Genomic DNA, 17752 nt, shown 5'->3' with positions numbered 1-17752 from the left:
GGAAACCTCCGTGCTAATGTCAGCTGTCTGTCTTATCTGCATTTCTACATACAATAGGACACAAAATTTGACATTCTCAATTGGCTTTTTGGTTTAATTATTTATTTCCTTTTTATGAACAATGTGGCAGAGCAAGAGTAAAATGTAATTTATTAAAAAATTATATTCAATAATTGACATGCCAAATGTAAAGTATAAATCCACACGTTCATGAATTACAACAATCACTGTAATGTTCTCACACAGTGAAAGAAAGAAAGAATGTTGAGTCAAGAACATGTTTTGTGCCAGTCTACAAACATAATTATTTTTACAATAAAGAATGGTTTGTCCAAAGCATTTTCATTCCAAATCATTTAAAACAGAACAAAAATGGCATATTGCCATAAAACATGCTCATGTCTTCAGCATAAAGCTACAGTATATAAACAGACATGCAATTTTACCCACACAACATATGTCCCCTAAATATAATCATGAGAGGTGCCTTTGGATTAATAAAATAATAGCTAATATAACAACTAGTAGTACCCAAGGTTTAGGGGTAAAATACAGAATACATGTATAATATCAAAGAAATCAAATCAGTTAAAACAAGAAATCAATCAAATGTATTTATAAAGTAAACAGTGGATCACTGAAAAACTTCTCAGTTTGAAGGAGTACAATGTAAACACAATGCATGTAATCTAGAACCAATAAACAAAACGCATAATTAATTAACTGAGGTAAATGAGGTGAAAAAGTAACACATAAACAAAAAGAAGCTTGAAAAATTGAGTCAATAGGTGATTTTTTCTGTAAATGAAATGGCCATTTCTTCAAGAATGGGTTTGAAAGTGTATTTGTGTATGGTGTGGTGCAAATGTCCTTTGGGACTTGTGAGATTGAAGACTGAAAACTGAGGTAGAGTATGCCGATACTCTGAATCTACTTGAATGTGCAAATAATGTAATATAGTGCCTATGGGTCATTCAGAGTCTTTTGTGCCCAGTGAACCCCAATCAGAATATTGTAATGCACAGTATGGAAATAAAGTTATCCCTTTCTCTGGGTCTCACGCAATGGAGACAGTTTGAGTTTCCTAATTCCATTTTGTTTTTGCCCTGTGTGATATATTTTTACAGCCATCATAAATGTGGGGCTCCTTTAGCACAATTCCAGTGACTTACAGTTCCCTTGTGCGTTCACATAAATAACCCTTCTGTATGAATTCGTGAATGTATCACATCCTGCCAATACAATAAACTCCCTCAAATTTCACAAGCAGCAAGAGATAAAACACAGAACATTTGCCTGTTAAAGCTGGGGAGAAAGAATTGCCATTCCCATACACTTTTATCTGTGCCATAAAACAATTTAGCTCACTTCTATGCACTACCTTAAAAATGAATGGAAGTGAATAATAAAGCTATTACGCCTAATATTGCATCTCATCTCAAGAAATAAAATCAATTATTTAACCATTTTTTTAGCAAGAAAAATGGTCCATTAAAGAAAGTCAATCAAAAATCTTGCACATCAAGAGCCATGTCAACTTCATCTGGGGTTTCTTCTGGGTTGAATGTGGCTTGCAGAGCTTTCGCAGAATTCCTGTGAGCCTCCATAAACTTCTGTAGATACTTGGATGTGTACAGCCAGTGGTGTTTCAGCACATCTTCGAGTTCAAATGTTTTAGACTGCCTTGCATTCATCTTACGAAAGCGTCTGAAGAGTTTGTTCCCCGACTCATTACCTTCACTGGCCCATGCTCCAATTGATCCATCTCTTTCAACGATCTCAGGCACATGGGCCAGAGTCTTGTGGAGGTAGTTGGTGATTTTGCCATCATAGCGGTACTTAAACATGGTGGAAAGGAGGTCGGCAAATTGCTGAGAGTTGTAGCTATATCGACACAGTTGGTCAGGGCAGTCTCGGGCGGGACAGGTGGAACGCCACACTGGCTTCATCTGGAGGTAGAGTTCCATCAGCTTCTGTAGTGCCTCGCGACGTTTCTCGGAAGGAACAAGCTCACAGACGACCTCCACGGCCTCACGTGTCATCAGTCGGCGGGCAAAGTTTCCATTCATCCTCATCACAGGCTTGAGTTTGAGTTTCTTTCTCAGCTGTTTGTCCAGGGCTGACCGCCAACGACGGCGCTCCTCTCGACTCGGGTTGCTTTTCTGGTAGACTTCGCCAATCTCATCCTGAAAGATCTTGTAGAATTCAGTCGCATTGCCAATGTCACAGTGCAGGGCATCCAGGGTGGGCTGGGTCTCCATAAAAGGCTTGGCGGAAGCACCCTTGACCCGGTCACGGAGCTCCTCGGCAGACTCAGAGAATGGATTTGTTCTCCAGATCTCGTATCGTTCAAGGTTTTCAGTGTGGCTACGTGTGATGGAATGTAGCACCATGTTATGAGAAGCTTCGGCTCGAGTTGAGTCGCAGAGGGTACATATGTAAGTGGAACCTGAAGCTTCTAGGCCTTCCATTTCTCGTACCATCTTCTCATCATAGCCTGTGCCTCGGAAGATGAACCTAAAGGAGCGTAGAAGACCACCGACAGACAAAATTAGCCGACTTTCCATCATGGCTTTCCGCTCTGCCACTACAGGTCCCAAGATGGCCGTGAGGGTCTCGTGGTCTGACTCATCCACAAACATGAGGCACAAAGGCCTACAGGAGAGCTCTGAGTTTGGCTTCTGCTCCTGAAAGATGGTAACGGCCTCCTCCTCACCTTCAGCTCGGATGGAGATGGACATGACCGTGAAGGAGAACCTCACCGCCTTTTCAGGCACAGCTGGACCCATTCCATGTTTCTCGCTGACATCTCCCATACCATCACATGATTCTTTTACCACCACGGTGAAGCCTGAGGTGCACGTGCTGTCATCCAGCCCTCTTTCTCTCAACCCCTCCATGATGTCCTCCTCCAGGTCTTTTAATGCCGAGACCAGGGCAACATCATAGCGGAACCTTCTAGCAATGGTGTCAGCAGGGACATCATCCACAGAGTCCGTCCAACCAGAGAGGCCATCAATGATACCCACATTCCAGGAGCTGGAAACGTTTTTGAGAGCCGGCTGCCACTCAAATTGGTGGAAACCAGGAAGAAGCTCTTTCTCAGCACTGCGTAGAGTGTGCAGAGGCTGGAATATCTGGCGGCCACTAGTGGCCTTGACAGTGCGATACATCTTGTGGTATTGACTGCAGCTGAGGAAGGTGTTGACTCTTATAGCCAAACACACTGCAGGATGTAGGCCAAATCCCCTGCCTGGAAGAGAATACAGAAGGAAAACAAAACTGTGTGAGACTGAATCAGAAGTATATTATGTATTCATAGAACTGTTTGGGTAAGATAAACAAAGAAAGAAAGTGAGTAAGAAAGAGAGCACAAGAAATTGATATAGAGATTTGTTTGTATGCTTGTGGGCGAATATCACCAAAAAAAAAAAAAAAAAGAAGAAGAAGAAAAAAAAGAACAAGTCTGGGTCGTATATCACCCCAGAATCAGAAGAAACAAATAAGAAATGTTATTACACAGATCTCTGGAATACTTGATTCTGGTTGGTCAATCGCACCATTCAGGCTGTTATTGTAAATAGGAATTTTGTTCTTAAGTGACTTTCCTGGTTAAATAAAGGTGAAACAAAAAAGCAAACCATCCAATGGTCTGATATTTCAACTGCGCAACCGGGGTTTACGAGATATCCGGGCATATGTTTAGTTTTTGTCCTCAAATCTCATTCTCAAAGATGATTCTCATAAAATTGTTATTACTGTAATTTTTTACCATATTAAATAAAAAAAAAATACTAATAAAGTGTTTTTAAATGGAAAATCAGCATACATTTATTGCAATACAACAAATACTAACATGTTGTATAAATACATTTCAATTTAAATAATATATCATTATTTTTTATATTACAGTAATGAGAATAATAAAAATTTCACAATGCAAAAAAAAATGGTACTAAAAAATGTCTTTATACTGTACATTGAGTGTGTTTTTTGTGTGTGTGTTGTGTGTGTGTGTGTGTGTGTGTGTGTGTGTGTGTTTGGACATGTTCTTGATAAACTTCATAATGTTGACATATGTGATCATATGTATCATATTCATGTGTGTGTATGCACGTGTGTGTGTTTGTCTGTTCTAATTTCAAAGCACCAGCAAATCCTACATGGAAATTCTAAAATTCTGATTGTAATTGCAGCATGGACAATTTCGTAATTGTTCTAGATCAGTGAGATTATTAATATTTAAGTTAGATGAGAGGTGACTCAGCTGGGCTGGAGATACTGATCTATTGGCTACAGATGAAAGCAGACACCAGCTGGGCCCAGTTCCCCCAGGGGCTGAAGACTCTGGCTGTGTCATTTGCAGATACAAGGGCTACTGATGTTGTTTTCATCCTAACAGGCTCTTTACAAGAATTGTTATTGTGTATTCGAGTCTCACGTGCATATACACACACATTCAGTAGTGTGGTGACTATTCTATTTAAATTGACAGTCAGCCATACGAGCAAGGTATGGATTAATTTTGTATGTAGATAACCTTGTGAGCATGTTCAATTAATTTAATACATCTATATGCAAGAAGTAAATGTAAACATCATGATGTAAAATTACATGTTAAAGCTGTTGCTTTATGAAAAGTGAATACATTTATCTACAGTCAGGCATTTAAGAACCAGACTAACTATACATACTGAAAAATAATAGTGATACCGTACTGTATATTAGATTACATTTTTATATTTTGTCATCACTAAACACAAAATAAGGCAAAATGTTAGTCTCAGTCACCATCCACTTTCATTGCATCTATTTTCAATACAATAAAAGTGGTGACTGAGACTGAGCCCTAAAATCTCCTTTTGTGTTCCAAGGAAGGAAGAAACTAATACTGTACATGTGACAACACAAGGGTAAATGATGACAGAATTTTCATTTGTGGGTGAACTATCCCTTTAAGCGACTCAATAATGCATAATGCAAAAATCTGTTCACTCTAGTTGTATTAATTTGACTTCGACTGCTTTGACAGTCACATATTGTGGGTGATATGCTTCTTGGCAGTACCTTGCATCATGGCTTCCAGCTCGTCTGCTTGTTTGTGTTCATTTCCCGCTCTCAGTGCCAGAAGGAAGAGCGTCAAACAGACCGACTTTACATCCCCTCCTTCTTCCTTATCGGCAAACACTTTCACCTGGTTCTTCAAGTCTCGAAGCCTGTGCTTCTGTGCCCGCCGGGTCAGCGACAACAGATGCTGTCGAGGACGCCCACCTTTGTTGATGGGCAGGTAGCCATCCAGGTTCTGTTCTGAAGGTGTTTGTTCTTCATGGGACTCTTTGTCATGATAGTGGTTGAGGCAGTGTTCTCTAAAGGAGTCTAATCTGACCCATTGATTGCAGCCTTCGCTGGGGCAAAGAAGAGGCAGGGAGCTGAGAGTGGAGAGAAAGAACTTGGCTGGCCTGGTCAGGTGGGATAGATTCAGCTGTTGGTTACAGGTGGGACAGTGTGGCCCCAAAGCGTGACTGTACCTTACGATACAGACCCGGCAAAACAGGTGTCGGCATGGGGACTGGACAGGGTCGGAAAGAAGGTGATCACACACTTGGCAGGTAACTGCACATAGCAAGTCCACTGGGAGCTCTTGGGGGATGAGCTTTGAGCTCAGATGGTCTCTCTGGCAGAGTGTAATGGTCTTCATCCATTGTCCTCTCTGAACAGATGGGTTTAGCCAGTCCTTCCCACCTGATCCCCCTTGATTCTCTGTGGACTGTCTCCATACTCTATTGGCCCCTGAGGATGCTGAGGAGTCCTTCTTGATTCTCTTCGTAAGGCTGTGCGCACCTTTAAGTGGCTTGATCCGCTTCTTTCTCATCCGTTCATAAGAGCTTTTCTTGGGGAAGCAGAGGTTGCAGTTGGAGGTGTGGGGCTTCCAGGCTGGGATCCTGGTCCTTTTGAAAGAACAGAACCCTCCTCCCCTCATGGCAGCCATCCAGCACCGGTGACAGAACAGGGACGGATGGACCGTTTCCATGTCGGTTGTCACGTCCACCATGAAGACCTTCAAGATTACCTCAGGCCAGGTTGCCAACTTGCAGCCCATCCGGCGCAAAGCACACCTGCTGGACTCTTCCAGGTCACCCTGGACTTCATGCGCAGTACCTTTAGCTTTCCATAATGAGAGGCCACACAGACGACAAAGGCTTCTGCAAAGGATGAAAAGAGAAGCTAAGCTAAGTTAAGCAAAAGACCAACAAGCAGTGTTGGGGAAGCTACAAGCTGTAATTTAAAGTAGTTAAACTACAGTCAAGCTAATCTTTTGAAAAATTAGTTAGCTACACTACAAGCTACTAACAAAAAGTAGCTAACTACATTGAAGCTCCTTGAAGGAATATTCCAGGTTCATTACAAATTAAGCTCAATCAACTGCTTTTGTGGCATAATATTATTAATATTATAATGGAGGTAAATGGGACTAATCCGTAAAAACATTATTTTAATTTGATAAAATCGCTTACTAACCTTTTCTGTGTAAAGTTATAGCCATTTTTACAACTACGCTGCCATGAAGATGTAATGTCAACAAACTCTAAAATGACTGTAAAAATGATGATATAAACAACTTCACAGCTCAAATAATAATTGAGTTTTAACAGAAGAATGAATGTAAGTGCTTTTATAAAATAAAAAGCTTCACATTTCTGCCTTTAACCCCTCCAGAAATTGGCCTCATTTACTTCCATTGTAAGTGCCTCCTCGATTTTTGCTTTTTTTAAAGAAAAGGAGGGATGAGTCTAAAATACTTTTTGTGGTAATCAACATTATGCCACAAATGCTATCGATTGAGCTTAATTTATATTGAACCTGGAATATTCCTTTACGAGGGCAATAACTTTTAAAATATATAGACAGTATATCTATCCGATGATTTCAGTTCTATAATTAGATCAATCCAGAATTTTCCTGGCTCAAAAAAAAAAAAGAAAAAGAAAATGGTTTTCAAATGAACAATTTCAAATGTTTGAAAAGGTACATTTACACTAAATACAACTAAAACTAGAATACAAAGTAATTTATTTAGCATGCATTTAATTAAATAATTTGAAAATAAAAAAGAAGACTGAAAATATTGTGCTGGGTCCAGGGACATGAATCGGTGAATCATGTTTTTTTTTTTTTTTTTTTTTTTAATCAATTTATTTATATGAATCATCTGAATGAACTGATTCACTAGAATGAATCTGATTTTCCAATGCTACATATGAGAGAGGAAGAAATATTTAGGACAAATCGATTCACTAAAATGACTTTCCAACACATATGAGAGAGAGAACCATTTAGGATGAACCAATTGACTAAAACATATTCAGACATTCCAATAATGCTGCGTGTGCAAACAAATTGACATTTACAATTTTGCGTTTGGTCGCACTACACCACTACTTGTTGGAAAAAAGTACCTTGTTACTGGAAAAGCTACACTTTTTTGTCAGGCTACTGAAAATGTACTTAAGTTAATAGCATCACTAATTCCCTCAACATCCCCAACACTGAAAGCAAGGACATGCTGATCAGATAATTCAGTTTGATCAAAAGCATATCTTACAACACTTTTTTTTTCCAATTAGACCTTGCAGCATTTTTAAAACAAACTCAGCACTGTCGAATCAATATGCTTAGACATACAGTAGTACAATCAGTGAGCACGTTTCCATATGTGAATTGAAAGACCATGCATTCATATATTTGAAAATTGGTTATTTTTTTGAAAAGCTTTTGAAACCTCATATCACTTTGAATACCCAACCAATGGGAGTGTTAGACTCACTTTATTAGATTCATATGTGTATCAATCTCCTGCAGCTTGAGATCCACTCTCTCTCGAGATCCCTCCAAGTTTTCCTTACTCTTCCCCCCAAAACAGAGCTTCATAATGCTTCCTGGGGAGCCCACCATCTCCATATCCACCTCAGCCTGGTTCTCCTTCTCCACAGTTGCATCATTAGGCAGGGGGGCCTTCTCAATTGACTTGACCCGAAAGAGCTTAAACTTCCATTCGGAGAACTTAGGATGAGAAAGTTCGTCAGGCATTGAGGCTCTGGGAGCATCTTTAGAACTCCACCTCTCTTTGTCCATGGCGTCAGCTTAGTCGCAGCTGCTTTCAAGAATGAGACAAGAAAGTTAGAAGGAATGAGATTAATTCTTCATGAATCGCGAGTTTATGGGACTCTGAGATTAGCTTGGCTGCCAAGAAATATTATTAGGTGTAATAGAAAAGGGGTTTCAGACTCTTAAATCCACAAAAGAAGTGCGAAAATAATCTTATTTCCAAGGCTCTGACACAATCAAACAGATTTACTTAAGTCTACAGCATAGTTTGTTAAAAGCGCCCTGAAATCCCAGCCCAAGTGGGAAAGCTTTGCTCTGACCCAGAGTGCAGTATTATACGGTAAGTGGCATTTAGCGCTTCTGTAAAATGCATGAGACAAGCGTTCGAGAATCGATCCAGCGCTGAAAACTTCATTTTCCTCCTCCCTAACACTCCCGATCAGGGACTCACCATGTCCTTTTTTCAATCCCTCATCTTTCGTTTCATTTTTTCTCCTCTCACTTCTCAGGTACCAAGCATTTGCTAAATGGACACCTCTAAGGCTGTCAATCAGTTATAATAGTCATTTTCTGTGCTGAAACATGAGTTTCAGGCCATAGAGTAGCCTGTTGGCATTTAATGGAGAGCAAGAGAGAAAGAGAGAGAGAGGCACAATGAGTTATGTGGAACAGGTTTTAGGGGGCGTTCACATATAACGTGTTTTTGCGTTCATCCTGACTGTTTTTCTGTTGTTTTCCTATGTAAATGTACTAGACAGACATTTTTGACAGCTGTGCTGTGTCTGGCTGTTTTTTTCAGTGTCTCACACAGGAGCGCTCTGTTTTTTAGACACCGTGTCAGGTTAAAAATGCATCTTGAGCCATGTTCCTTCCGCTGCGCTGTATCTTGCTCCTTTTTAACCTGCAAGAACGCATTCGTTTTGAGTGGCCCCTTGTGATGCACACATAACGATTTAGGCCACATCCACACTATTCCATTTTTGTTTGAAAACTCTGTCTTCAGTTTCCAAACATAATTGTTTTCTAAATAATGCTGTAATGTAGAGCGTTTTCTAAATGCTTCATTTTCGGTGGAGGAAAACGTCATTCTGTGTGGATGACGAAAATATCCTCAATAATCCGTTTTCGTTTGAAAACTCCATTTTCAATTTTAAAGTCGTTGTTTTCGGAAGTTTGCTGAAATGAAGAGTGTTTTCAAAACCCTCTATTTTCGGTAGAAGAAAATGCCATTTTAGTGTGGATTAGAGGTTAAAATGTAGAAAAATGTATGCGTTTTCAAACAAAAACCTATAACATGTTAAAAACTTTGTTTTTAGTTTTTAACATCATCGATTTCCCAAGTATGTGGTAATGTAGAGCGTATTTGAAATGCTCATTTTGGGTGGATGAAAACACCATTCGAGTGTGGATGAGAGGTATAAATGTAGCAAAATTCATGCGTTTTCAAACGAAAATGTCTCCACTAATCTGTTTTCTGTTTTCTCCATTTTCAGTTTTGAAGTCGTTGTTTTCAGAAGTTTGTGGAAATAAAGAGTGTTTTCGAAGCGTTCTATTTTCGGTGGAGGAAAACGGCGTTCTAGTGTGGATTAGAGGCATAAACATAGCAAAATTAATGCATTTAAAAACAAATGTGTCATAATTTACTGACCCTTATGCTGTTACAAACATGTATGTCTTAGAATGTTCAGTCTCAGTCACCATTTACTTTCATTGTATTGGAAAACAATGCAATAAAAGAGAATGATGACTGAGGCTGTCATTCAGCCCTCACATCTCCTTTTGTGTTCCATGGATAAAAAGAAAGTCATGTGGGTTTGGAAAAACATGAGTAAATAAATCTTTATATTGTAAATTTTGGGGTAAACTACCTTTACATCAGATGAAGGAAAATTGTAATGCCAGCCATTCATGAGACAGATTCTATCCACTACACTGGTGTCTCAACCATTTGAGGAAAAAACGCAAATAAAAACAAGGACTAACTTAAGAAGTCACATCACTCGGGCGGCTGTCAGAGTCTCAGAACCACTGTGTCACAATGCTTCGCTCTCATCTAGTCCATGAAAATGTAAAACGGTTCCCTTTCCTGATCAATAAATCAACAAGCGCTTACCATAACACTCCCATGGCGGGTGCATGTTGGCATTTTCTCTCTGTTTTTCTCTCTTGTTCTCTTTCCCCCCTCTCAGCTTGGGACTCTCCAGCTCTCAACTATGAAGTGAATTACTGAGACATATACACACACAAACAGCTGAGAGCACTCAATCTGTCAGTCAGCTGGGTTCTCCTACCTTGTTTTTGAGGCTCAGCTGGCAAATTCTCCCCTGGGTCCTTTTCCGCATGGGGGCACAGGGGAGGCCTGGTGCGTTCTTGTTTGTGGCTGTCTATCTTCTAGTCTCTGTGTATAAGAGTGTTCCTTAGGTTCTCCTATAAAAGAATGTCTCTCTCCATAGGAAGATAGTCCTATTTATACCTCTCTGTGGGGTCTTTAACCGCCACATTTTAGCACCTGAGAGACAACACGGGAGATCTGGGGTGGGTAGGGGGGTTGCAAACCACATTCACACACACAGCATACACAACATATACCATGTGTTCTTAAGACACACAAACGCACATGAACATATACTTTATCGTAAACATATCAATAGAAGACACATAGATACAAACTGATGCGCCCTTCTGCTGTTTATGGCTGCACTCTCTCCAGCAGGTGGTCCGAACCAACAAGCTTTAGCTCGGCTATTTGATCTGAGCTGTATAGAAAAAGCTGTTAGAGCACATCAGATCAGTGGAATCCCTTAAAAGGAAGCTGACAACTATCTACTCAATGCAGCCAGCATAAAATGACCTTTACTGCATATTCAAAACTTGGAAATGCACAACAAACATAGGGTAGGCCTATAATACGATTGCATTTGACAGTTTTGGATACCTGCTTGAGGCAAACTGGCACCAAAAGTAACAAAATTGCATTAGATTTAAAAAAAAAAAAAAATACATTGATTCAAATAAAGTATTTGACATAAATGGAACATATATATATATATATATATATATATATATATATATATATATATATATATATATATATATATATATATGTATACATACACACACACACACACACATTTTTAATTATACATAAAATACTGTATATATTATTATATTATTTTAATTTATTTATTTATTTTATTTTGTCCCCTAATAAATAAGTACATTTCTGACTGCTGAGGCAAGTGTATTTCAGTTTTTTCTTTTTGTAATCCATGATGACACTGCTTTTGCTTTTTGTGTCACTTTGATGAATATTAATTAGTTCTACAAGTGGCTCCTGTTGCAGTTGCACTCTGAACCGTGATCGTGTCATCAAAAATTAATTTAAGGGATTTATTTGTAAGCATATTGATTCAATATTTGCATAAGAATTGGACTTATTTCGGCAGGCCCTTTTGACACTGTCGGACTAGTCATTAAACACACAGTGAGTGCCCAAGAGCCTTTCCTGGGGCCCATCATAGACACAGAGTACTATCAGAGGGCCAAGACTTCTGCAAACCAACCAAACAAACAACTAAATGCATACTTGAATACACTATAATACTGCACAAATAAATATGAAAAATAAATAATTACATGGATTAAATAGACAAATATATAAATAGACTGATTGATAGCAAAAAAGAGAGAGTAAGAGAAAGAGAGAGAAAGAGGAAATAAATAAAGCCTCATTAATGTGCACAGTAATGCGAAGGAATGTGATTTTCATGCAGACACTTTGCTTTTGGCCAAATCATTATAGCCAAGTCTATAAACTGAAGAAAATTATGGTCACATAAAACAGCAGTTTTAAAAAGGTTCTTTCATCTTTCATAAAGATGCCTCAAGGGCCTGAAAGACATAGTCGATATATAGCATTTTAGGTTACATGTGTGATTGTTTATTGTCTTATAAGTTGTTATTTTTCATACAACGAAAATGGATGGCTATTTTCACGGTTGAGCTCCAAAAAATACCTTTAAAGCATTATAAAGTTGTCCATATGACCTACTGTATATGACGCTGTATGCTAAGTCTTTTGAAGTAATACAATAGCTTTATGTTAGGAACAGACAGAAATTTAAATCATTATTAATTGAAAATGTAGCTCTTAAATCTTGCGCTTGTGTTCAATTTTAAACATTTAAACATGTTGCATCACGAGCTGCAATCTTATTACGTGCAAAACCGCAAATGAGGTTTGAGAGCTACAGCGGATGTGTCGGTTTTCAGTAAAAAAAGACTTAAATTCCAGTCATTCCCTCATTCAAAGATATCATATGGCTTCCAAAAACATGGAATTTCACCTTTTGTGTTTAATGGAAGAAAGAAAGTCATATGGATTTGACCAAATTCTTATTTTTGGATGAACTATTCCTTCAAAAGCAGCATTCCGGCTTGCCCGAGAATGAGAGAAACAGAGAAAGCGAGAGAAACACAGAGGGAAAGTGCTACTGTAGGTCCGTTGCCATGGCGAAGAAAACAGCGCTGCAGATGTCCATCTAACAAACATTGGTGACCCCTAGAGATCGGCACCTCTCTCTGCCTGCTAATTGACTTGTTATTGATAAGCCCAATGGCAGTTTGATTTATGTGCAAAATATCTTCAGTCAACAGCCACCTGGCATTAGGCTGTGTGTTGTTCTCCACTATGAGGATCAGTTTTGTAAGAAGGGCTGTGGTTCAGGTGGGTTTCACTGCTGTTATCATTGTCTGAAAGGACACCTGCAGTGTGGGGTTGAAGATTTTGGAGTTGATGCAGAGGGCGGCGTGAAACAGCGAACCAATCAATGCACTGAGATCTGAACCATTATTTGATCGTGAAGGTGGATCATGGACACATGACGTCTTTAAAGGTCACTAATAAAGTGTTTAAAGAGCTTGTCATCTTCTTTTGACATTTGCATGACATTTTTATCTTTATTTTAACTCTAACTACAGTATATTTGCAGAGTTTGGTTGGTAACTAAATTGCACAGTAGCGTTTTCTGAAAGGTTTTCTAGTCACAAGCTATATTTTCCAGCAAGTAACGGTACAATGTGACAACGCTATATCTGTTGAATTTGTTTTTTCACAATGTCTTGGGCACGCAGCTTTATAACCAATCGAAATTGAGGCAATAATCAAGCGAAGTGCCCTCTTTTTTTATATGTAGCATTGGTAAGTCAATCATTTGGACAGTTCATGTAACAGTCAGGTTTCTTGAAGAGGAAAAAAGAACCTTCGGTTTGTCTGCGGACGATTTGTCGGTATTAATGTTGCCATAGGAATCCATTGTTTCTATTCAAAATCTTGTTTGCAACAAACATTTGCACTGTATATTAGGTTTAGGTGCGAACAGGCTTTGAATCACCTGATTTTAAAAACTGATCCATAACAGCATATGTGCAGTATTCTATATCTTTCTCTGTGTTGCAAAATTAGGGCTGTTGATTTAATGAGTTAATTCAGTGTGATTAATTAGATAAAAAATAATGCATTAAAAAAAATTATATGTATAATAATGCTGTCACACTAAGATCCTCATTGTTCATGTGACAGATAAATACTGCACCATTTTATTTAATGCATTATATAATTTGGTGGTTATATACTTGAAAACATTTCACCCTTTTAGGTCGCATTAACACTGTCACCAATTCTGGCACAGATTGGATCTTTCAGCATGCATGTAAACAGCTTACAAAATGGGATTTCTTGGCATCCAATTTGTGCTACTTTCATATGTGGTTCTAAATCCATACATACCTGACATCAATCATCTAATCTACATCTAAACACTTGTATCCACACCAATATCCATGAGATCCCACTGGACGTTGCTGAGCAAATCCATTTACTTATGCAATCCACTAATCTGCAATCAATATTGGGCTGTGTAACACTGCACTGTCTGTATCAATATAAACGAAGTCAGATATGCCTAAAGTGAATTTAAATGGAGAGGACAAATAAATTTGGCCCTTGCATTATAAATGCAGTCATTAGTAACTTCAGTGTTGTCACCTACTTTTTTTTAGTGCAGCTAACTACTTTTTCAAAATAGTAGCTTGGCTCTAACCTAAATATTTGAAATTATGAGAAGTTTGTGGCTCGGGAAGCTACAGTTTCAAAGTAGCACCCCCAACTGTGATGCCATGCAATTAGATTAACGATTAAAATATGTAAAACATATTTGTTACGTTCTTGCAAAGTAGCTGAGGCATTTTTTCCAGGAGGTTAAACAAATTCAGCTTTTCATTATTCTTCACAGACCTTCATTTTTTCCCCCTCCCTCTCTCCTTCCTCAAAGTTTATTTTGTAAATTAATATTCTAAGCAGTGGCCCCCAGTGCAAAGCCATTTGTCAAAGTTAGCTGACAGATCGTCTCTCTCTCTCTCTCTCTCTCTCTCTCTCTCACTCTCTCTCCTTCCCCTGAGCTCTGCCTAATAATCATTAATGTAATTATCAGGACACACACTATTCATTACTGTCCCTCTCTCTCTCTCACTGTCCTTACGTCCCAATTCGCCAACTTAAAGTATACTATGCACTGAAACTATACTAGCAAAACACATATAGTCAAAAGAGTTATGAAAGAAGTCAGGTCTCTTAGACCATGATCTGTCCTGTCTGCAGGGGCGTACTAGCCATCAGGAGAACCGGGACCTTTCCCGGTTGGCCGGCCACGAAACGGGGCCGAATGGGGCGCAATAAGCTGAAACGGGCCACCGCATTATGCCGAACGGGCCACGATAGGCTGAAGAGGGCCACAAAACAGCGCCGCAATATGCAGAAAAGGACAGCACCAGTTAAGGTAACATTAAATGTTTCCCAAAGTCTAAGTGGAAGGTTGACTAATGGAAAGAACTAGTCCCACAATACGTTGTATATTCATTGCAATGGGCATTAAATCTCTTAAACTTTCATCCTCCACAATATTAATCTGCCGGTAGACTGTGTTTATCTGCTTTCCTGCAGCAATCGTGAAGCCGTATTTACGATTCGCGCCAGGGCATCAACTCCAGTGTCAAGCGCTGCTTTGAACTCCACACGAAAAGTGCTTGCAAGCAACATCTCATTCTGCATTTTTGTGATAGTTAAGATTTGATGTGCATCTGGGGTTATTAAACTGTGTATTACAGAGGCTGCAAAGTATGTGAATTCTATCACAGTCCCATATTGGCTTGTTTTGTACACCAAAGTGTTAAGAGGCCCTTTCTCCATCATTTCATCACTAAAATGGAATTGCTGTTGTGTGTGTGTTTGTGGTGTGTGTGTCAGTGTAATGACTCCACCCTACAGTATAATGTTCCACCCTACTCCGACAAGTGTTTATGCTGGTTTATTTGTTGACGGTAAATGTGTTAATCGTGATTAAGACAAATGTACGCATTCAACTTTTTTAATAAATCAGATTCAGAATTCTTTATTGTCATTGTAACAAAATTACAATGAAATTCTGTATGGCTCAGTCCAGGCAGCAGCTTATAAAGCACAATGAAAGTAATAAAAATCAATCATTTAAGTCTGATAGTCCAAGGTGCGGAGATGGTGAGGCTTTGTATGCGTTTGGAATGTTGGTGTAGACTTGGTCTAAGATATTTCCCCCTCTTGTGGCAAAGTGTACATTATTATAAAACTTTGGTAAAACTGACTTAAGGTTTGCATGGTTAAGGTCCCCTGCTACTGTGATAGCAGCTTTAGGATGTACAGTCAGTTGCTGAGTGATAATGCCCTGCAGTCTCTCCAGTGCTAGCTTAGCTTTAGCTTCTGGAGGCATATATACAGCTGTAATGATTACAGGTGTAAATTCTCTTGGCAGAAAAAATGGTCTACATTTCAGCAAAAGGAACTCTATGTCCTGGGAACAGTGTTTTTCAATTATTGCTGAATCTGTGCACCAGTTGTCATTGATGAAGATGCAAAATCCCCCACCTTTGTTTTTACCAGAATCTGGTGTCCTATCTGCTCGGTAAACAGAGCGGCCTGCTAGCTCAATGGCGCCGTCGGGGATGTCTATATTGTGCAAAGAAAGCCTCAGTTTAATTTCGTCCATTTTGTTGACAATCAACTGGGAGTTGGCGAGAAAGAGACTCGGAAGGGTGGGCTTATAGGGCTTAGCTTTGAGCCTGGCTCGTATCCCGGCTCTCTTACCCCGCTTTTGTTTCCTCTCTCACCGCCATCTGCGTCGCCCCGCCGGGGGTATGATGATCTCGCTGTGTAGTATTAGTAAATATCTCCGGTGGAATGCCGTTCGATTTGTTGGATTCTCTGATGGTTAACAATTCTAGTCGATCGTAGGACTTCCGTGCATTGGTTCCACACATATACAAACACACAAGTAGACATAAAAAAATAAAAAAACAATAAGCAAACTGCTGCTACGAGGAGAGTGCCAAGCTGCTGCGTGTGTACGTGCCACCATCTTTGCATGCGTTAACGCAATAACTTTGACAGCTCTAAATCGAACACTAACATTTTTTGAATACACAAAATTATTTGCTGTTATTCAGTTGAGGGGAGTGACATATTAAACGCACATGATATGTTGCTGCTAGCTTTAGCATGTTTGCTAACCTCATCCAACACTTATCCTTCGTTCCATTCAAGAAGGATGTGGTATATTCCTACCTGATATCTCTGACCATAACCCTGCAGAAAAAAACAGCTTAAACAGCATGCAGTTCCCATGCTGGTCTAGGCTGGTTTATGCTTGTTAGGTGCTTGTCTAGCTGGTGGACCAGCATAGCCATGCTTTTCATGAGCTAAACCTTGCTGGTGAAGCTGGATGACCAGCAAGCTCTTTCTGATGAAGCTGGTTAAGCTAGTTAAAAGGCCTGCTTGGGATACCAGCACACCAGCATTCCATGCTGGGGAACTAGCACCCAAAACACAACATAAGCTGGTGACCAGCAATGCTGGTCTTTTCAGCAGGGAAAGGCATTCCATTGCCAGATGATTGGAAGATGATGTGTAAGGACACAAAACTGTAACTCTCCTGTTAGCTTAGCAGGTTTCGACTGTCACTAGAGACATCTCCTAGCAACCCAATTGATAAACAATGCTGCAGCACTAGCATTTGTGCTACAGGTGTATGATTATCAAAAGAGAGTAGCCTACAATTTCCCACGTTTTGAACACCAGTCTCAGAAAACGTTTGTTAAACAAGTTTAATATCATGTAATATTGGAACTTTGACTAATTTATATATATTATTTGATAAAAGTGAATATTTATCACTTACTTAGTATATATCCCTGGGTGATGACATGTTTGTGTGACATCACGCACCTGCATCTCATCGAAATCGGTGTTCCGACTTCAAGTGCCTTTCAATTGTACTTTTCCTAGAAGGAAGTTGGAAAATACGACTTTCCGAGTTGAATGGAATGCAGCTTTATATCTCAAATAATGTACATATTCACACAGTGTGGAGTGATGGTAAAGCATTCAACTCACATTTGTAAGGTACATTTGTAGTATTGTATCAAATGGAATACTAACATTATTTTGACTACACAGAAGCATTTTGTTTTTCAATTAAGAGAAATTAAGTTTCACATGTTGCTGCTAGATTTAGCATGTTAGCAAACCTGAGTTCCACATAACGAGGATCGAATAATG

The 17752-nt window shown here is 39.3% G+C and overlaps 1 protein-coding gene across 3 annotated transcripts; it reads right to left on the bottom strand.

Moving 5' to 3' along the window:
* Positions 1-36: 36 nt before the first annotated feature.
* On the bottom strand, positions 37-10534 carry rag1 (recombination activating 1). Of its 3 annotated transcripts, XM_051689677.1 has the most exons (5): positions 10398-10517; positions 10220-10317; positions 7826-8152; positions 5068-6203; positions 37-3253 (listed from the first exon to the last, which is right to left on the bottom strand). In XM_051689677.1, exons 3-5 carry the CDS (start codon positions 8131-8133, stop codon positions 1506-1508), a joined length of 3192 nt encoding a protein of 1063 aa, XP_051545637.1. In that variant the 5' UTR covers positions 8134-8152; positions 10220-10317; positions 10398-10517; the 3' UTR covers positions 37-1505. The 3 variants fall into 3 exon arrangements, with proteins under 3 accessions (XP_051545637.1, XP_051545636.1, XP_051545634.1); XM_051689676.1 differs by lacking the exon at positions 10220-10317 and having other exon boundaries at positions 10398-10534; XM_051689674.1 differs by having other exon boundaries at positions 10220-10528.
* Between the last annotated feature and the right edge of the window lie 7218 nt (positions 10535-17752).

Source organism: Myxocyprinus asiaticus, chromosome 46 (assembly GCF_019703515.2).
Source record: "Myxocyprinus asiaticus isolate MX2 ecotype Aquarium Trade chromosome 46, UBuf_Myxa_2, whole genome shotgun sequence".
Taxonomy (NCBI): Eukaryota; Metazoa; Chordata; class Actinopteri; order Cypriniformes; family Catostomidae; genus Myxocyprinus; species Myxocyprinus asiaticus.
This window is presented reverse-complemented; position numbering and strand designations above follow the sequence as displayed.

Bases quoted from the DNA above. Each gene is read 5' to 3' on its own strand.
- rag1 (XM_051689676.1), bottom strand. From the start codon at position 8,133: ATGGACAAAGAGAGGTGGAGTTCTAAAGATGCTCCCAGAGCCTCAATG. The intron at 6,204-7,825 runs GTGAGTCTAACA...CATCCTTTGCAG, and splicing joins ACACATATGAATCTAATAAA to AAGCCTTTGTCGTCTGTGTG. The intron at 3,254-5,067 runs GTACTGCCAAGA...ATTCTCTTCCAG, and splicing joins GCTGGAAGCCATGATGCAAG to GCAGGGGATTTGGCCTACAT.